We start from the raw sequence: 22,661 nt of genomic DNA, 5'->3' as shown, positions 1-22,661 counted from the left end.
AATTAAGATAGTGTAATTCAGCCTCTAAATGGATCCATTTCACTCTCCAATTGATATAAGTGAAATTTCCACTTAACTAATTTTATGATTTCTTATGGGGCTTCCCAGGTTGCTCAGTAGTTAAGAATCTACCTGCCAAGGCAGGAGATGCAGGAGATCCCTGGGTTGGGAGGACAATGGCAACCCCTTCCTATATTCTTACCTAGAAAATCCCATAGACAGAGGAGCCTGGCAGGCTACAGTCCATAGGGTGGCAAAGATTCTGATGTGACTGAGTGACTGAGCACAATGATTTCTTATAAGAAATAATAGATAATGTGTAACATTAGACTTAAGTGATACTAGAGTTTGTCTCAGTCAACCTGCCAGTTTTTTAAAAACTGAAAAAATCAAAACCTGAAGAAGTTGTCACACGTTCAAAGTAGCTGATACTAACTGGACACTAAATTGTTTTTATTTTATACACTAATGTATTCAGAAAATTGTATGCACTGTTTTAGTTACCTAAAGCTGTGGGACAAACTGCACCAAAACTTACTGGCTAAAACCGGCAAACATTTGAAATCTCACAGTCTCTATGGATCGCAGACCTGGTACAACTTAGCTGGATGCCTCTGGTTTAAGGTCTCATGAGTTCGGGGCTGCAGCCTCATGTTAGGGACTGACTGGGCAGGGGGGATTTATTTTCAAGTCATCTCATGTGGTTTTCACAGCCCTATGTCTCTTGTCCTGTGTCTTGGCGCAGGACTGTCTCACGGCATTATATCTGGTTCTTCCATGACAAGAATGTCAGGAAAGGGAGAGAGAGAAATGGAAATGACAGACATTTTACAACTGAATCCTGGAGGTGACATTCCATCACATTTGCTTTATTCTCTTTGTTAGGTCTAACTCAGACTAAGGGGAAGGTTCTATACAAGATATAAATAACAGGATGAAGGAATCACCAGAGCCATCCTGTAGGCTGTCCCTAACCTTAACACTACCCATGCCCAGAGAAAATACTTCCCAAGTAAAATATTTATTTATTAAGTCTTTATAGTAAAACATCTCAGGTAATGAAATTGGAGTACAGACTCTTGGTGGACCAATATTATGTTCTGTGTATGTTTTTCTTTCTGATTTTGCACTGAGGTTACAAAAATTATATCTTTGTACCTGTGAAATATGCAGTGAAGTCTTAAAGATTAAACAGAGAAGATGGTTCAGACATATGTACACATGCACAGAGCAAGAGAGGGAGAGAGACAGAGAAATAAAGACTAAATACGGCAAAATGTAAATATTGAATCTGAGGGAGGAATTCAATTAGTTTTCCAAGGGCTGGTTTAAGAAGTTACCACAATAAAATAATAAGAAGTTTTATTTTGCCATAGTTCTGGAGGCCAGGAGTGTAAAATCAAGGTATTAACATGGATGAACTCCCTCCAAGAGGCTAAAAAGGAGAATCTATTCTTTACCTCTTCTAACTTCTGCTGTCAGAATTCCTTGACTATCACCCCAGATTCTGAATACTGTCTGCATCTCCACTCTGCCTCCTCTTTTTTTCTGTGGCTCTCTTCTCTCTCTCTCTCTCAAATCTCCTTTGCCTTTCTCCTATAAGGATATTTGTCATTGGATTTGCTGCTGCTGTTTAGTAGCTCAGTCATGGCTGACTCTTTGCGAGTCCCTGGGCTGTAGCCAACCAGGATCCTCTGTCCATGGGATTCTCCAGGCAAGAATACTGTAGTGGATGGTCATTTCCTTCTCCAGGGAATTTTTGCCACCCGGGGGGCAGAACTTAAGTTTCCTGTGTCTCCTGCTTGGCAGGCAGATTCTTTACCACTGAGACACCTAGGACCCATTCCATATCACAACGATCTCATCTCAAGGTTCTTAACTTAATCATGCCTGTAAAACCCCTCTTTCCAAATAAACTAGAATTACTGGGATCTAGGGATTGGGGGTGGACATATAGTTTCGGCAGGGGGTAGGGGGTGGGGATTGGGGATGGCTACCATTCCATCCACCACAGAAGTACATAGGGATTCTTTGTTCAGTTCTTTCAACTCTTCCAGAATTTTAAAAGCATGATATTAAAGAGCATAAAAACAGAGGTTACATTATCAAATGTTGTAAAAATTCGAAGAGCTTAGCATCTAACAAGCTAACTTTATTTTAAAGGTAAAACTTTTAAAATATACAGATGTATTAAATTAGGTGTTTTGTCAATCTGTGCTTCATTGTCATTCACTATTTGAAGTCAGTGGGGATTATGTCATGTCAAAACTCTTCTACATTGTCTGGCCTCTCAAATTTTTGCTTTAATCTTTTTAAAACATTTAGGATATCAAAGGTCACTTTTATTTCAAAACAAATAACTATGTTCCCAATTTTGCTATTCTTATAGTAAGACTGAGACTTTCTGTTAATTGCCACAAGATGACAACTTTTTCTCCGATAGTAGGGTCTTAAAGCCCAAAGGAATATTTTTGTTTTGTTTGATCTCTGATTAGTTTGTCTTTTCAAATATGTATATTGATCTTAAGAATCACTCTTTTTCATTTCTTTAGCTGTCGTGCCTTAAATTTGATTGAGTTAAAGTGGCTTTATGAAATATCTCTGCTATATAAAATTATAAATAAATGTATCTAATCAAGTATCTCTATACTAAATGAGTCTATTTACACTTACCTTAAACCATGAAGATCAAGACAAGCATTCCACTGAAGCAACTGCCGGGGGGAGGGGGGTGGAAAAGACACACACACACACACCACATACATATACACATAAACAAGGAACAGTTTTAATCCTGGGAGGATAATGAAGTGGTTAACAGAATAATGATGGAAAACAAAATGTTTTACTGACTGTGAGACTTAGCTACTTTTCAACTGAAATCAGTCACTAGGGTCTAGATAAGCTCTTAAAGCTTTCATATTTAATTTTTTAACATTGTATCTCCAGTGTCTATCACATTGTTTAAGTAGATGTTGATAATATTAAACAGATACATTTATAAATGTGTATACCATGAGTAATTAATGAATTAACTCACAGAGTAGCCAAACACAGTCAAGCATAAACGTATTGAAGTTAAATCAACTAGTTAAGGGATTGCTGGAACTTATGTCAAATGTGTGTGTGTGTGTGTACATACATTTGATGCCGTTTGCTTGGACAACCTTTAAGAATTGTGGAGTCATTGACTCTAAAGCTGAAAGCAAACACAGGTGGTTGGTTCTATGTCTTTCTTCAAGAGACAAGCAATTATTATCCTCATGATCTATTAAGCCACATTTTCTTTAGCATGTGACAGCTAAGGTGATGTTGATCAAAAAATATAGCTCTTTATTCTTAAACAAGTTCACATGCACATAGATGTTTAACTAGTGCCTTTATAGAGCTATTATGAAAAAACACTAGCAGCCTTGGTCTGGAGAAGTAATTTATGGCAGCTAGGTAAATGGTGTCCAAGATCACCTTGATGGTATTAGCTATTCAGTATCCCTCCCCCTGCACTGTGGCATTTCTTTAACTCTGTTGATAAATGTGAGAGGAAAACACACACACACACACACACACACACATACAAAAAACACAATGAGCCCTACTCAGACTGCTTACTCTGTTTCTCCTTCTAGTACCTGCTGCTTCAGATCATCTGTCAGGCAGTTAACAGAGAAGAGAGTAGGAGAAACTGCAGAGGAGTGAGTGTGTATGAGAGAAGCGTAGTTAAAAGAAGGCCTTGTGTCTATCACTACCCTCCCCAACCTTTCTTCCCCTTTGGTTCATTAACTGGAAGTGTGGAAAGGTGAAGGGAAATGAATTTAACTTGTCCTGATATTAGTTAGAGACAGAAATGCAATGACTTCCAGAATGTTTCTGCCCCAGAGAGAGGTAATTGAAAAAAGTGTTGTGTGGTTAGATGGTGTAATGAAAAATAAAGAAATGATTCAGGAGAGTGGAATCAAATTATAAGCATAAAGGCAAATGTACTGAAGTTTTTAGCCAGTTGAAAAATTGAGAGATACTATCAGGACTGTGCAAATATATTGCTCTGATTAATTTTCCTGGGGTGAAATATGAAAATATTTATAAAATTGAGAATCCTGCCCTGAATAAAATTTTCTTTGTGATATAATAAGCTAAAATAAGCCATAACAAGTATCCATCTATGTAAAAACATTTAAATAGTAAAGATTTAAATAAGAAGGTTTCATGTGAGAGTAAAAAGAATTTGTATCTGGACATTGCTCTGAGTTGCTTACAACTTGGGAGAATACTCAATAAACAAAATAAAGGCTAATTTATCTTAGAGGGTATTATAGTTGAGTTTTGAAATGTTGTTTTTGCTGTCGGTATTTTCTTTTCTTTTCTTAAGACCCCTTTTACATGTTTAAAAAACTTATTTTTCAATATAAGGTGAGAGGTGTGTGCATGCATGCTAAGTCACTTCAGTCATGTCTGACTCTTTGTGACCCATAGACTGTAGTCCACCAGGTTCCTCTGTCCACGGTATTCTCCAGGCAATAATACTGGAGTGGGTTGTCACACTCTCCTCCAGGGGACCACCCTGACCTGGGACTGAACTTAAATCTGCTGAGTCTCCTGCATTGGCAGGCAAGTTCTTTACCACTACAGACACCTGGGAAGCTCCAAGGTGAGAGATATTCAAGGGTCAAAGTGAATTCAGTTCAGTTCAGTGCAGTTGCTCAGTCGTAGTCGAGCCTTTGCGATCCCATGGTTGCAGTACACGAGGCCTCCCTGTCCATCACCAACTCCTGGAGTATACTCAAACTCATGTCCATTGAGTCAGTGATGCCATCCAATCATCTCATCCTCTATTGTCCCCTTTGCCCCCCACCTTCAATCTTTCCCAGCATCAGGGTTTTTTCAAATGAGTCAGTTCGTTGCAACAGGTAGCCACAGTATTGAGTTTCAGCTTCAGCATCAGTCCTACCAATGAACACTCAGGACTGGTCTCCTTTAGGATGGACTGGTTGGATCTCCTTGCATTCCAAGGGACTCTCAAGAGTCTTCTTCAACACCATAGTTCAAAAGCATCAATATTTCAGTGCTCAGCTTTCTTTATAGTCCAAATCTCATATGCATACATGACTACTGAAAAAAACCATAACCTTGACTAGATGGTCTTTGTTGGCAAAGTAATATCTCTGCTTCTTAATATGTTATCTAGGTTGGTCATAGCGTTTCTTCCAAGGAGTAAGCATCTTTTAATTTCATGACTGCAGTCACCATCTGCAGTGACTTTGGAGCCCCCAGAAATAAAGTCTGTCACTGTTTCCACTGTTTCCCCATCTATTTGCCCTGAAGTGATGGGACTGGATGCCTTGATCTTTGTTTTCTGAATGTTGAGCTTTAAGCCAACTTTTTCACTCTCCTCTTTCACTTTTGTCAAGAGGCTCTTTAGTTCTCCTCCCTTTCTGCCAAAAGGGTGGTGTCACCTGCATATCTGAGGTTATTGATATTTCTCCCAGCAATCTTGATTCCAGCAATGTTTGATTCCCAGCAATTGTGTTTCAGCCAAGCTTTTCTCATGATGTACTCTTCATAGAAGTTAAAGAGGCAGGGTGACAATGTACAGCCTTGATGTACTCCTTTCCCTATTTGGAACCAGTCTGTTTTTCCATGTCCAGTTCTAAAGGTTGCTTCCTGACCTGCATACAGATTTCTCAAGAAGGAGGTCAGGTGTTCCCATCTCTTTCAGAATTTTCCACAGTTTGTTGTGATCCACATAGTCAAAGTCTTTGGAATGGTCAATAAAGCAGAAATAGATGTTTTTCTGGAACTCTCTTGCTTTTTTGATGATGCAATGGATGTTGGCAATTTGATATCTGGTTCCTCTGCCATTTCTAAAACCAACTTGAACATCTGGAAGTTCAAGGTTCACATGATGTTGTAGCTTGGCTTGGAGAATTTTGAGCATTACTTTGCTGTCGTGTGAGATGCATGCAATTGTGCAGTAGTTTGAACATTCTTTGGCATTGCTCTTCTTAGGCATTGGAATGAAAACTGACCTTTTCTAGTCCTGAAACCACTGCTGAGTTTTCCAAATTTGCTGGCATATTGAGTGCAGCACTTTCACAGCGTCATCTTTTAGGATTTGAAATAGCTCAACTGGAATTCCATCACCTCCACTAGCTTTGTTCATAGTGATGCTTCCTAAGGCCCACTTGACTTTGCATTCCAGGATGTCTGGCTCTAGGTGAGTGATCATACCATCATGATTATCTGGGTCATGAAGATCTTTTTTGTATAGTTCTGTGTATGGATGTGAGAGTTGGACTACAAAGAGAGCTGAGTGCCGAAGAATTGATGCTTTTGAACTGTGGTGTTGGAGAAGACTCTTGAGAGTCCCTTGGACTTCAAGGAGATCCAACCAGTCCATCCTAAAGGAGATCAGTCTTGGGTGTTCATTGGAAGGTCTGATGTTGAAGCTGAAGCTCCAGTACTTTGGCCACCTCATGCAAAGAGCTGACTCATCTGAAAAAACCCTGATGCTGGGGAAAGATTGAGTGCAGGAGGAGAAGGGGACAACAGAGGATGAGATGGTTGGATGCATCACAAACTCAATGGACATGGGTTTGGGTAGACTCTGGCAGTTGGTGATGGACAGGGAGGCTTCGCGTGCTGTGGTTCATGGGGTCACAAAGAGTCAGACATGACTGAGTGACTGAATTGAATTGAACTCTGTGTATTCTTGCCACCTCTTCTTAATATCTTCTGCTTCTGTTAGGTCTCTATCATTTCTGTCCTTTATTGAGCCCATCTTTGCATGAAATGTTCCCTTGGTATCTCTAATTTTCCTGAAGAGATCTCTAGTTTCCCATTCTATTTTTTTCCTCTGTTTCTTTGCATTGATCACTGAGGAAGACCTTCTTATCCCTTCTTGCTATTCTTTGGAACCATTTAAATGGTTTTATCTTTCCTTTTCTCCTTTGCTTTTTGCTTCTCTTCTTTTCACAGCTATTTTTAAGACCTCCTCAAACAGCCATTTTGCTTTTTTGCATTCTTTTTCTTGAACCTCCATCCATAGTTCTTCAAGCACTCTGTCTATCAGATCTAATCCCTTGAATCTATTTCTTACTTACACTGTACAATCGTAAGGGATTTGATTTAGGTCATACCTGAATGCTTTAGTGGTTTCCCCTACTTTCTTCCATTTAAGTCTGAATTTGGCAATAAGGAGTTCATGATCTGAACCACAGTCAGCTCCCAGTCTTGTGTTTACTGTCTGTATAGAGCCTCTCCATCTTTGGCTGCAAAGAATATAATCAATCTGATTTTGGTATTGACCATCTGGTAATGTCTATGTGTAGAATCTTCTCTTGTGTTGTTGGAAGTGGGTGTTTGCTATGACCAGTGCGTTTTCTTGGCAAAAGTCTGTTAGCCTTTCCCCTGCTTCATTCCGTATTCCAAGGCCAAATTTGCCTGTTACTCCAGGTGTTTCCTGACTTCTTACTTTAGCATTCCAGTCCCCTATGATGAAAAGGACATCTTTTTTGGATGTTAGTTCTAGAAGTTCTTGTAGGTCTTCATAGAACCATTCAACTTCAGCATTACTGGGAGGGGCATAGACTTGAATTACCGTGATATTGGACAGTTTGCCTTGGAAACAAACAGAGATCATTCTGCATTTTGGACTCTTTAGTTGACTATGATGGCTACTCCATTTCTTCTAAGGGATTCTTTCCCACAATAGTAGATATAACGGTCATCTGAGTTAAATTCACTCTTTCTAGTCCATTTTAGTTCACCAATTCCTAAAATGTTGATGTTCAGTCTTGCCATCTCCTGTTTGACCACTTCCAATTTGCCTTGATTTATGGACCTAACATTCCAGGTTCCTATGCAATATTGCTCTTTACAGCTTCAGACTTTACTTCCATCTCTAGGCATATCCACAACTGGGTTTTGTTTTTGCTTTGGCTCCATCTCTTCATTCTTTCTGGAGTTATTTCTCCACTGATCTCCAGTAGCATATTGGGCACCTACCAAACTGGGGAGTTCGTCTTTCAGTATTCTATCTTTTTGCCTTTCATCCTGTTCATGGGGTTCTCAAGACAAGAATACTGAAGTAGTTTGCCATTCCCTTCTCCAGTGGACCGTGTTTTGTCAGAACTCTCCACCATGACTTGTTCATCTTGGGTTGCCCTACACAGCATGGCTCATAGTTTCATTGAGTTAGACAAGGCTGTGAACCATGTGATGAGATTGGTTCAGTTCAGTTCAGTTCATTTCAGTCACTCAGTCATGTCCGATTCTTTGCAACCCCATGAATCGCAGCACGCCAGGCCTCCCTGTCCATCACCAACTCCCAGAGTTCACAAAGACTCACGTCCATCGAGTCAGTGATGCCATCCAGCCATCTCATCCTCTGTCATCCCCTTCTCCTCCTGCCTCCAATCCCTCCCAGCATCAGAGTCTTTTCCAAAGAGTCAACTCTTCACTTGAGGTGGCCAAAGTACTGGAGTTTCAGCTTTAGCATCATTCCTTCCAAAGAAATGCCAGGACTGATCTCCTTCAGAATGAACTGGTTGGATCTCCTTGCAGTCCAAGGGACTCTCAAGAGACTTCTCCAACACCACAGTTCAAAAGCATGAATTCTTCGGCGCTCAGCCTTCTTCACAGTCCAACTCTCACATCCATACATGACCACAGGAAAAACCATAGCCTTGACTAGACAGACCTTTGTTGGCAAAGTAATGTCTCTGCTTCAGAATATGCTATCTAGGTTGGTCACAACTTTCCTTCCAAGGAGTAAGCGTCTTTTAATTTCATGGCTGCAGTCACCATCTGTAGTGATTTTGGAGCCCAGAAAAATAAAGTCTGACACTGTTTCCACTGTTTCCCCATCTATTTCCCATGAAGTGATGGGACTGGATGCCATGATCTTCGTTTTCTGAATGTTGAACTTTAAGCCAACTTTCTCACTCTCCACTTTCACTTTCATCAAGAGGCTTTGTAGTTCCTCTTCACTTTCTGCCATAAGGGTGGCATCATCTGCATATTTGAGGTTATTGATATTTCTCCCGGCAATCTTGATTCCAGCTTGTGTTTCTTCCAGTCCAGCATTTCTCATGATGTACTCTGCATATAAGTTAAATAAGCAGGGTGACAATATAAAGCCTTGACTTACTCCTTTTCGTATTTGGAACCAATCTGTTGTTCCATGTCCAGTTCTAACTGTTGCTTCCTGACCTGCATACAAATTTCTCAAGAGGCAGATCAGGTGGTCTGGTATTCCCATCTCTGTTCAGAATTTTCCACAGTTTATTGTGATCCACGCAGTCAAAGGCTTTGGCATAGTCAATAAAGCAGAAATAGATGTTTTTCTGAGACTCTCTTGCTTTTTCCATGATCCAGTGGATGTTGGCATTTTGATCTCTTTTCCTCTGCCTTTTCTAAAACCAGCTTGAACATCTGGAAGTTCACGGTTCACATATTGCTGAAGCCTGGCTTGGAGAATTTTGAGCATTACTTTACTACCGTGTGAGATGAGTGCAATTGTGCAGTAGTTTGAGCATTTGTTGGCATTGCCTTTCTTTGGGATTGGAATGAAAACTGACCTTTTCCAGTCTGTGGCCACTGCTGAGTTTTCCAAATTTGCTGGCATATTGAGTGCAGCACTTTCACAGTATCATCTTTCAGGATTTGAAATAGCTCAACTGGAATTCCATCACCTCCACTAGCTTTGTTCGTAGTGATGCTTTCTAAGGCCCACTTGACTTCACATTCCAGGATGTCTGGCTCTAGGTCAGTGATCACACCATCATGATTATCTGGGTCGTGAAGATCTTTTTCTACAGTTCTTCTGTGTATTCTTGCCATCTCTTCTTAATATCTTCTGTTTCTGTTAGGTCCATACCATTTCTGTCCTTTATTGAGCCCATCTTTGCATGAAATATTCCTTTGGTATCTCTGATTTTCTTGAAGAGATCCCTAGTCTTTCCCATTCTGTTGTTTTCCTCTATTTCTTTGCATTGATCGCTGAAGAAGGCTTTCTTATCTCTCCTTGCTATTCTTTGGAACTCTGCATTCAGATCCTTATGTGTTTCCTTTTCTCCTTTGCTTTTCACTTCTCTTCTTTTCACAGCTATTTATAAGGCCTCCCCAGACAGCCATTTTGCTTTTTTGCATTTCTTTTCAATGGGGATGGTCTTGATCCCTGTCTCCTATAGAGTGTCACAAACCTCTGTCCATAGTTCATAAGGCACTCTGTCTATCAAATCTAGTCCCTTAAATCTATTTCTCATTTCCATTGTATAATCATAAGGGATTTGATTTAGGTCATATCTGAATGTCTAGTGGTTTTCCCTACTTTCTTCAATTTAAGTCTGAATTTGGCAATAAGGAGTTCATGATCTGAACCACAGTCAGCTCCCGGTCTTGTTTTTGCTGACTATATAGAGCTTCTCCATCTTTGGCTGCAAAGAATATAATTAATCTGATTTCAGTGTTGACCATCTGGTGATGTCCATGTATAGAGTCTTCTCTTGTGTTGTTGGAAGAGGGTGTTTGTTATGACCAGTGCATTTTCTTGGCAAAACTCTATTAGTGTTTGCCCTGCTTCATTCCTTATTCCAAGGCCAAATTTGCCTACCACTCCAGGTGTTTCTTGACTTCCTACTTTTGCATTCCAGTCCCCTATAATTAAAAGGACATCTTTTTTGTGTGTTAGTTCTAAAAGGTCTTGTAGGTCTTCATAGAACTGTTAGTTTCCTGTAATGTGGTTTCCAGTCTGTCTGCCCTCTATGGAGAAGGAAAGAGGCTTATGGAAGCTTCCTGATGGGAGAGACTAACTGAGGGGGAAACTGGGTCTTCTTCTAATGGGCGGGGCCATGCTCAGTAAATCTTTAATCCAATTTTTTGTTGGTGGATGAAGCTGTGTCCTCTCCCTGCTATTTACCTGGGCTCAAACTATGGTAGAGGTAATGAAGATAATGGTGACCTCTCAAAAGATCCCATGCATGTACTGATACACTCAGTGCCTCCAACCCTGGAGCAGGCCACCACAGACCCACGCCTCCCCTGGAGACTCCTGGACACACCCAGGCAAGTCTGGGTCAGTCTCTTGTGGGGTCACTGCTCCTTTCTTCTGGGTCCTGGTACACACAAGGTTCTGTTTATACCCTTCAAGAGTCTATTTCCCAGTCCTGTATAAGTTCTGGCAGTTCTATGATAGTGTTAATGGCTACCTCCTCCAAGAGGGCTTATGCCATACCCAATGGCAGTCCACTGCTGATCTGTACCTCCACAAGAGACACGCAAACACAGTTCTGTCTCAGTCTCTGTGGTGTCTCTGGTCCAGATCTTTAGTTTTAATGATATTGAACGATTCAATTATAATTACTGAAGAATGTATTTGATTCCAGTTTTTTTTTTTTTTTTTAGTTATGGAATTAAAATTTTTAATTGTATATTTGTTTGTAGACTCAAGAATATATTTGAACAAATCATTGATATATATAACCCTTCCAGGTTAATTGAGAAAGAAACACTAAGATACAAAACATTTCTCCTATATGAAGCTCTTGAAATATCCTATTGTCAATCCAAACAGAATAAACTAAAATGAGATAATTGGGAAGGTGCCCATAAAGTCAGCCTGAATATATTATCACAACTATATATGAGATAATATTTGTTTTAAAAAGATTCTATGGCACTGTAAACTCAGTCTCATTAGAGACTGCATTTAAAAGGCTTATAAAGTTACTCATTAATGTTATCTTGTTGTATCTCCACAGCTTTTTCATTAAAGAAAATTCAGCAGAAAGCATTTTCTCCTGATAGCAGGAACCAATTTGCAATAAATGTTCTGGAAACCACTAGGGAAGCCATTACTGAGGTCTAATAAAAACAGACAAGCGTAACTTGTTCTATATTTTTGTTTCAATCACACACAGATGAGACCCCGCTTTCCACACCAACTGCGAGAGACAGCCTTGACAAACTTTCTCTAACTGGGCATGGACAACCACTACCTCCAGGATTCCCATCTCCTTTTCTGTTTCCTGATGGATTGTCTTCCATAGAGACCCTTCTGACTAACATACAGGTAGGACTTTTTCACATTCTGGGAGAAAGGAACATGGAGGATTCAGCTGTCAATTTTTCCCAAAGTCATACTATCCCAGCTTAATCCATTCTTGAGACTGACAAAACCATGATAATGAATTTTTCTAGCAATTTGATATTTTAAACTTAATACACAAATTCAATTGGTTAGAAATACCCAAATGTGTATACTACATCTTAATAAAAACTTAGATGAAAGGACCTGGGCCTTTTAAAAACCATTCTGCTTAAATGTTCTCTTTATTGCCAATTAATAGTAGGAATCTAGCTGTTTAAGTTTGTCTGATGTATTAAAAGACAGTACACCAGTTCTAATAAATGTTTAGCTGTTTTTAAACTGCTGGCCTTTCAGTGAGGAAATGATATGTTTAGTCATTTAAATATGTCTAAATGAAAAAGAATCCAAAAAATCCCTTCTTTCATAAATTAGTTTATTTCAGTTAATAGGATTTCTTCAAAGAATAGACTTCAAAAAGTCATACAAAACTTTCCACAGATTTCCTATGTAGTCTTTAGGATGTATATTTTATGTACAGTACATTATGAATAAAAAATACCATTAACAATAACATAGAACATGGAGCCAAAATAATAAGTGTTTGGGATAAAAGAAAACATAATTTTTTGCCCACACATGAAGTGGTCATGTGGACCCCAGATGGAGCTTTTTGCCATCACTTCTCCACACTTAAAATAGCTGGTAGTAATATGCTTACAGATACTCTGGTGGTATTTTTTTTTTTTAATCTTTGTTCTAGCATTCAATCCTTACTGGTATTTTTCTGTACACATTTCATACCATATTAAACTTTCTCCCAGTAGAAATGTAATTAATTTTATTTACCTCTCTAAGGACATAACAGAAGGCCTTTAATGTAACATATCTTCTCATCTGTTAATATGGCATTTTTAATACTAATGTAATTAGAATCTCCAGAACTGTATTCAACTTTAAGGTTTTATATCTCAGTAATTGAAATAAATCATCAATCTAACCTAAATGTAATCATAGCCAAATAACTGATTATATTTAAAAATAAACATGTAACTTTTTTTCTAAATTCAGCCCACATTATTGTTTTCTGAGTTAAAGTTCTTAATGCATTTCTCTTTTGTTAAATTAAATGCTTTCAAAAATATCCCTTAACATTTCTGAATTTACACTTTGAGAAGTAAGGGAACAATTAAGTTTCTTTTGTATGTTCTGTGTGTGTGTGTACATATATATATTTATAAAATTCTATATGAAGCAAATATAAAGCTAAACATTTACTTAAAATTCTCCATCTAGGTGTCTGTATATTCACTAACTAAAGCCTCTTTAATGGGGAAAATAATAATTTAATTTCAATTTCAGCAAAGAAAACATTTCTGTGTAAACATTCACTAGTGCAAACCAGTTTGCTCATCTGAAGAGTAGATTTACACAGGGACCCTTGCGTTCTATGTGAAAACCACATCACTAAGTCAAATTCTGTGTTTGAGAATGTTTATCCACCCACCCATAGACAGTAATACACAGACTAGAAATGTTATCTGCTTGTGTGCTTGCATGCTAAATCGGTTCAGTCGGGTCGGACTCTATGTAACCCTATGGACTATAGGACTCCAGGCTTCTCTGTCCATGGGATTCTCCAAGCAAGTATACTGGAGTGGGTTACCATGCCTTCCTCAAGACCTTCTGAACCCACAGATTTAACCCACATCTCTTATGTCTCCTGCATTGGTGGGCAGGCTCTTTACCACTAGCACAACATGAGAAGCCCAGAAATGTTATCTACATCACCTCAAATTATAAGTATTTCTTTAAAGAAAGAAAAGAAGAAAAGAGAAAATTTCAGTTTTAAATTGTTCAAATTTTAGATAAATTATTTTTTACTGAATAGATCTCTGGAAATAATATATTCTCTAGCTTTCCAAACAGCCTTAAGATGATATATTAGGAAGCATTGATGATAGGAGTCAAGTCAAAGTAAATTATTTCTTCTAGTCCTAAATCATAGGATTCTGGGTCTGACAAAGTTAGAACACTCACAATAAAAATGCTCCATTTAGGGACCTCCCTCTATGTCCAGTGGTTAAGACCTTGCCTTCCAATGAAGGGCGTGCAGGTTTGATCCATGGTCAGGTAGCTAAGATCCCTCATGACTCACAGACAAAAAACCAGAACATAAACAGCCAAAGCAATATTGGAACAAATTTAGCAAAGATTTTAAAAATGGTCCACATCAAAAAAGGAAATAATATTTCATTTAAAATAAATTAAGCTGTTCACTTCAGTTTCACATATAGATGTATACAGATGAGATATTATATATGTATATGTATGAATGTGATACCTGTATACAAGTATATGTGCATGCACATATATGTTTGAAAGGTAAAATAAATATTGAAAATCTTACTAAGTGCAATATACAGTAAAACAAATGACAATACATACACACATTCATACATACTTATATACATGTTCACATACACACACACAAGCCAGACATACATGCTAGATTTATGTTCAGTTATAGTTTCACATTATTTTGCAAAAGGTCATAGTTGCTAGCTCTTTTATTATTATTACATATATTGAGTTATAGTAATATCCTAGGAATGGTATAGAATATTTAAACAGTCATGACTCTGACTCATGGGGCATACAGTATAAATGTGTTTGCTGTCCAAATTCTAATTTGGGTAATTACATTCTGTCTACCTCAATTTCCTTTGTAAGTTCAATTATGTATAATGGGGTTCTCTGCTTTCTGTCTCAAATGGCAATACTCTTTTGGTGTGGTAAATTTAAAGCTCTATATTTCCTTTGAAGATACTTTATCACAATGACAATGAAAAATAATTGAGTTGAAAGTATTTGCATTTTTATATCATACAATATCATGTTTAAAATTAAAGGTTTATTGTGCATGTTTTCTATTTTAGAATATTGTGTTATATTTAAATTTAATGCACATAAACTCTATTTTTCTTAGAATTAATGACCAAAACTACTCAAAATAATATTTAAGGTGTTATTGTTCTAATATTCAATCCTTTGATTTCATGATATTGTGTAATTTGATAATTTTAAAATTAAGAATTTTTAATAGCTACTGTAGATGTCCCTTCCATGACACATTATCAAAATTGAATTTTCTTAAATGGTATTTCTTTGTGTTTTAAAAGAGGGCCTGTAGAAAAATACTATATGCTAGTATTTTAAAATATATATACTATATATAGTGTAGAAAATATGTTTTATATATAGTACAGAAAAATATATGTAGTATAGAAATATATGTGTATACTGTATATCTTTAGGTACCAGATTTTTGCTAGTTCCTAGAACTATACTATTCTTTCTTAAAGTTTGACTATTTTTATAAATTAGAAGTCATAAAGAATAAGGATATCTTCAGTAAAGAACAGCAATTTTACTTTAGTGACATTTAAATTCACTCTAGATTTTCCTTTTTAGAATTAAAAAAAATTATATGGAATTTTATTTTATTTTTCTATGTGGACAGTCTTTCATTATGGTTTCCTTAATCAAACGTGTTCATGGACAACAACCTATGAGATTTTAGGTGTGGAAAGTAGAATTTTAGTATCAATTTACTGGATGTGACACCTTCAATCATTGATTATCATTTGAACAAACTGAAGGGAGAATTTTACCCACTATTCTCAATCTGAGCTTTCAAGCTGTTAATCATAACTGGGATACATTTGCACATAAGACTAGAAATAAATATGTTGCACTGTTTATTACCCTATTTACAAAAAATTATTTTAAAGGATAGTTAAATAAATAAAAAGTAGAAAAGAAAAATAAGGTAGAGAATATAAAATTTAGTGAGGAGTGATATTAACCCTAAGGATATATGCCATAAGGGGAGTAAGATAGCTGTTTGGTTCATTCTGATTTGTCTATGTGGAAGTATTAAACAAACAAGGAAAATCTAAAAGGGATGTTAAAACCACAATGAATAGCAGGCTGAGATTGGTTCACTATGGTCTGACAAATAAACATATTCTGACTGTGGTATTTAAGAAGCATTCTTTACTTCTATATTTAATGGAAGACAATGAAAAATAATTTGACCAAAATATTCTGATTATACATATTCCAGTCTTTACATTTCAAAGTCATGATCAGTAATATATCTTATACATTTCAAAAAAATGAATCATTTTTATTTGCATTATTAATATGTATTTTAATTATAAAATATGTACTAGTAATTAGTTATATAGTTACTAATCTTCTCTAACTGATAAAAGAATTAGAAACTTTTCAAAATGATAAACGATAAAATAAGACATTGACTTCAAAATATGGGTAGACTAGCACCAGATACATTGGTTTTTATATTATGTCTTTTTATCTTTAATCATAGTATGTTATATCTTCTCCTGTGTGTCCCATTACCAATTTTGTGAAGAGAGATCATGGAAAAAACAGTAAACCACAGCCAATATTTTAAACTCAGTTTACTGTAATGAAGAGAGTGGCATTAATCTCTTAAAAATCTGGACTCTGTATCATATTTACTAATTTATATCATATACAACAACAATACAAATATTAATAGTAAAACTAATTTTATTGAGGACTTCCCTGGTGACTCAGTGGTAAAGAATTCCCTTACTAATACAGGAGATGCAGGTTCCATCCCTGGGTCAGGAAGATACCATGGAGAAGGAAACGGCAACCCACTCCAGTATGCTTGCTGGAAAATCCCATGGACAGAGGAGCCTGGTGGGTTACAGTCCTTTGGATCCCGAAAAAAGTAGGGCATGACTTAGCAATTAAACAACAATATTTGCTGAATAATCTTAATATGTCCTCGTGCAGGAAATATACTCCTTTGAGTCTCCTCTACTCTAACACTACTTAAATTCTGATACTTCTAATTCACCAGTGTCAGAGTTTTTCCCATTACAAGCAATTCTGCGAGCTAAGCTGGGGGCCCTGCATTTTATCCTAGTTCAGGCATGATCTGCTTAGAGATAGCATCAGATCTCATAGATTAAGAGTTCAGCCTCACAAACCTGCTTCCTGCCCCCGCTTTCATTGCCAGTTGTAAGTTCTGGTTGTAACCTGCGCTTGTGACCAACCAGCTACAGACTGGAGATTCCCACCATGCCTGCCAATTAATTTGTTAAAGCAGCTCATTGAACTTAGGAAAACATGTTACTTATGTACCCGGTTTATTATAAAAGATTATAAATCAAGGTCGAGAAGGAGCGGGTGAATTGTCCAATATAATTCAGAAACAGATGGGAGAAATGTGTAGGGCAATGTATTTCGAAAGAGGCATAGAGCTTCCATTCCCTCACACGTCACCCACCCTGTACCTCTATATACTGACCAATTCAAAAGTTCTCTGAATCTCATCCATCCTTTAGGGTGTTGCCAAAAGTCAACTTATTAACAGAAACTTATATGTAGTTGCAAGGAGTTTATTATGAATAACAGAAGACCCATTTCACCTCTGTTGTTCTTATCATTTAGGAAGTTCCATTCCCTGTAAGCATCTCTAGATACCAGTATCCAGTATAGGATACCTAGAAGTGCTTTTGATGGAGAATTCATTGTTAATCAACTTTGAAGTACAGTAACCATAACAGTAAACCAAGTATAGTATCTTTTGTCACAAGAGTGGCAAAAATGCTTTAGTTGATACTGTTCTGTCATATTTTTTAAAGTTCCTAACTTCAAGGCACACTATTCTTTTTCGGAATGAAACACCAAACAAAGAAAAAAAGAAAAACCAAAAACCTCAGGGCAGTCCTGACCTAGGTTTAGTCAGCTTACTCGTTTGGAACCTTAGACAAGTCACCTCCTCCTTCTGGACCGTGGTTTTCTCATCTTTGAAAGGTTTAAGCTAGACTAGATAATGGCTAAAAATCTCCTCCAACTGGGTTTGTTGTTGTTGTTCGTTGCTCAATAGTGTCCGACTCTTGTGCTACCCGATGGACAACAGTCTGCCAGTCCCCTCTTTCCATGGGATTTTCTAAGCAGGAATACTAGAGTCTATGTGATCCCATGGACTACAACCTGCCAGGCTCCTTGTCCATGGGATTTCCCAGGCAAAAATACTGGGTTGCCATTTCCTTATTTACTCTCATTAGAAATAGCAAACTACTGAACACAAATTTGTACAAAATACAAATATGTACCAAGTAAGCTTTTCTTCCTCTAGGATCTAACTAATAAATTAAGAAATGCTTCTGTCATATCAATATCACTGTAAGTCTCCTATACAGGCAGATACTTATACTTCCTAGGCAAGAGAAATAGTTGACATATTGCTAGATTAATGTGTCCTTTATATATGTAGTTTATAAACTCATTCCCTGAAAAATGATAGAAATTTGTTTACAAGTCATAGTACTTTAGAAAGCAAAAATACTTCTGTATTATGACAAGCATTATGTCTGCATATAGAAAAGAAATCTGAAGTCAAACCACCACTATCTTTAATAACTGCTGTGTCATAGACTAAATTTAAAATGCATTTTTTTTTTTAAGAATCGTTACTATCCAGCTTCAACATCATGAGAACTGACCTCCCCTTGGGAACAAATTTTATGTTTTAAACCTTGTTTCCTTTACATTAAATCACATTGCCATCGTAGAATTTTGCTTGATATTGCATGACCACATGAGACCTAGCATTTAGTGTGACCTTTTGCATATGATCTACCTGGAAAATTTACAGAAGTTACACAAATCTGATAGTACTGTTATCACTGATGGTTAAAATGGTGTCCCAGTGATTTGTAGATGTTGTGAACACTACTTGCTTTTGTTTTTCCCAGTCCCCTGCTGCACTGAAATTTAATTGGTTTTCCGTATTTTTTCAGAAGAGCTGTCACAGACAATAACATATTTTTTGCATATGTATCAGTTTGGCTCTAGTGAAGATTTTTGTTCACACTGGACTCCTACTGATGTGCACTGATTTAAAGTCTAAAAATGAAACTTAATTTTATACAGCTTATAAGTAGTCCCTAGAGGGTATTGGATCCTAAAGCTAATATTTTTCAGACATAATCAGCAGGAATAAGTAATGTACTACCATTAGCGACATTAACAGCAATGTAACAGAAGGAAACAATAAACATAAATGTTCTTAGCAACTTTATATTTACAACAAATATTAATATAAAATTATACAAATTAGAACTGCAGCTTAACACTATTCAACACATTTATTCATAATGATTGTTTCATATTTAAAGAACACCAAAATATTGTGTTTTGTCAGCCAAGGACAATAATAGTTTAATAGTAATTTATTTTAAACAGCTACTGATAATACAACCAATCAACACATTAAGTGGTGCCAACATTGGCATCTTGCTAAATAATCTCTAGACATTGCACAGAGAGTACATCTTTCAAAGATAAGTCAACAAGAGCAATCAGAGCAGAAAATTAGAATTTGGTATTTTAGAATTAAAATACAGCTAAACTAAAGTTTTAATTGGGGTGATCTAAAAGGGCACTTGATGTAATGATCTCTTTCATTTGTTACTAATTGTTTGTTCCTGATGAAGAAGAAACATATACAGGAATGTTGCCGAATTAAGATGGCAGTTTCCTTAGCAGCTATGTTTTATTGTTAAAAACAAAAGAGTAGAGAGAAGTGAACTGCCATCCAGCTTGTTTCCTATCACAAAAATTAATCCAGAAAATTCAGGATCAGTTATACCAAATATTAAATATTAATAGCTTATATGTGCTTGAAAAGAGACTTAAAAAGACTTGTGACAATTGGGCTGAACTGAAGGTACATTCCTATTGCGTTAGCAAGTCAAGCTGGAATTGAAATGTATGAATCAAACTTCTTATGTCGTATCCTATAAAGGGTTAAAGGGGTCTCAAATAAATCTACAACTGGCATTAACTACCACTTCATTTCTAATTTCATTTGAAAAATTCAGCTGCTGATGTTCACAATCCAAAGCATCTTTTCCAAAAGGGCATTTTGAATTGCTGAGTTGAGAAGTATTGAAATCTTAGCTCCAATTTTTACTAATAACTTTAGTAATAATTTTCTAATGCATCTTAGCAGAGAACACATGCAGAACGCTTTGCATAGGTTTTACATATTCTCATAATCTCATTTTTGAAAATTTCAGAACACTACTCATATATTAATACAGCATATAGTCAAATTATATACGGAGAAGGCAAAGGCACCCTGCTCCAGTACTCTTGCCTGGAAAATCCCATGGACGGAGGAGCCTGGTAGGCTACAGTCCATGGGGTCGCTAAGAGTCGGACACAACTGAGCGACTTCACTTTCACTCTTCACTTTCATGCATTGGAGAAGGAAATGGCAACCCACTCTAGTGTTCTTGCCTTAAGAATCCCAGGGACGGGGAAGCCTGGTTGGGCTGCTGTCTATGGAGTCACACAGAGTCGGACCCAACTGAAGCGACTTAGCAGCAGCAGTAGCAGCAAATTATATATATATTATTTTATAATCAGTTATATAAATAGATATAATTTGCTTTTGCCATATACTATTATTATATATTGGAGAAGGCCATGGCACCCCACTCCAGTACTCTTGCCTGGAAAATCCCATGGGCAGAGGAGCCTGGTGGGCTACAGTCCATGGGGTCGCGAAGAGTCGGACACGACTGAGCAACTTCACTTTCACTTTTCACTTTCATGCATTGGAGAAGGAAATGGCAACCCACTCCAGTGTTCTTGCCTGGAGAATCCCAGGGACAGGGGGAGCCTGGTGAGCTGCCGTCTATGGGGTTGCACAGAGTCAGACATGACTGAAGTGACTCAGCAGCAGCAGTATTATATATACCCTAAAATGTATCCTCTGTTTAGAGCCATTTTGATAGATTTTTAAAAAATAATGCATTACTAAGCCATGAAGCTTTGGATCCTAATAGAAGTTTTGAATCCTTCTATTCAATAAATTTTTGAAATCTACTCTACAGCAGGCACTCTCTGAGTTTTAGTACCCATAGTACCCCATGAGAGAAAATGTCTCTGCCTCAGAGGACTTACATTTCAGTGAAGAAGATGCAAAATATGCCACTAAACAAATAAACAGATGACAATATTACATAATAAACGACATGAAGAATTTTAAGGAGGGAATAAAAAGTTTGAGTTTGGAGGGCTAGTCCAGACAAGATGCGAAGAGGACGGTTTTCCCCAGTGATGACTGAACAAAGGTGAAATGAATGTAGGAGTGAGCCATGCAAAACTTGGGAGGAAAAGCATTCAGGAGGGAAACAGAGAGCCAAGTGCCTGGTGCAGAAACAAATTGGTGCCTTAAGAAATAAATGGCCACTCACGTTGTATATAATCTCAGTAGGGAGTGGCAGAGAATGAGCCCTGAGAGACAGGTGAGTATTGCTAACATCACAAGGGGTTACATAAACTATGTCAGATAATTACACATGGAACAAATCAGTCTAATTTTCTTCACAATATTTAATTTTAAGATACACTTATGTGTTGCCCTCATGTAGTATTAAACCTAGATATTCTAATTAGAAGCAATTGAACCTGCATGCCAAAAATATTTGTCTTCCTAAATAGTTTAATTAAACATAGAAAAATTTTGCTTTACTTTGACTATTTATCTTAGTGAATACAAAGTGACTGCACAACAGGAATGAAGATATTTGATAAGTGGGCTGTTCTCTTTTAAAATATGTTAAAGTAATGAATGAAATGTACTTCATCCAAAATATTATAATTCTGAATACCTTCTTTGTACAGGGGCTCTTGAAAGTTGCCATAGACAATGCCAGAGCTCAAGAAAAACAGGTTCAACTTGAAAAAACAGAACTGAAGATGGATTTTTTAAGGGAAAGAGAACTAAGGGAGACACTTGAGAAGCAGTTGGCAATGGAACAAAAGAATAGAGGTATTTTTAAACTTCCAAATAAGTTTAATACTTAGCATCAAATATTCAGCATAACAATATTTTGTGATTTACTATGAAACTGTAACTTTTTTGTTTTTACTTGTAGCTATAGCTTAGTGCAGGATTTGAATCCTGAGCTTAACCTTTAAAGGACATGGTTTCTCGTCTCTTCGTACCATATATATAATGAAATATATCCATTATATCATTAATCACATAATTTTTACTGCTTATAGATTTAACCAATTCATAGTTTTAAAATAAGGAGTTCTGATAAGATGACAGCCATGAAGAAGAATTCTATATTCATTCATAATTGCCCTTTGAAAAGCTTGAGTTAAAGTCATAAAACTAAAATAGAAAAATACTGATTATTCAAGCGAAGCAGATTTAGTGAGATATTTATCAACTGAAATGGAAGACTGATGAATATCTGAACAAATGACCAAAGTTGAGTGTTTGTATAATTTTCTTTCTGAATGCCTCATTTTCATCCAACAAGGTCAAATACACATCAGAGTAGAAACTGATGTGAATTTTTATTGGGTAAAAATAATGTTATTATCAGTCTATGAACTGCTGCTTTTTACACACTTTACAGTGCATGTTTAGATAATTTTGAAGGTCATTCATATTTGTCTGCTTATTTTATGTATGACATCCAAG

The 22,661-nt window shown here is 36.8% G+C and overlaps 1 protein-coding gene across 3 annotated transcripts in view; it reads left to right on the top strand.

Moving 5' to 3' along the window:
• Window positions 1-22,661, top strand: part of DACH1 (dachshund family transcription factor 1) — a 478,465-nt gene that overhangs the window by 413,563 nt on the left and 42,241 nt on the right. For all 3 annotated transcript variants that reach the window (XM_025000109.2, XM_025000108.2, XM_059892257.1), the window contains 2 exons: window positions 11,916-12,067; window positions 21,848-21,995. In XM_025000109.2, coding sequence (XP_024855877.1) covers window positions 11,916-12,067; window positions 21,848-21,995 — 300 coding nt within the window. The remainder of the gene's footprint in view (window positions 1-11,915; window positions 12,068-21,847; window positions 21,996-22,661) is intronic.

This window comes from Bos taurus, chromosome 12 (genome assembly GCF_002263795.3).
Source record: "Bos taurus isolate L1 Dominette 01449 registration number 42190680 breed Hereford chromosome 12, ARS-UCD2.0, whole genome shotgun sequence".
In the NCBI taxonomy this organism is placed as follows: domain Eukaryota; kingdom Metazoa; phylum Chordata; class Mammalia; order Artiodactyla; family Bovidae; genus Bos; species Bos taurus.
This window is presented reverse-complemented; position numbering and strand designations above follow the sequence as displayed.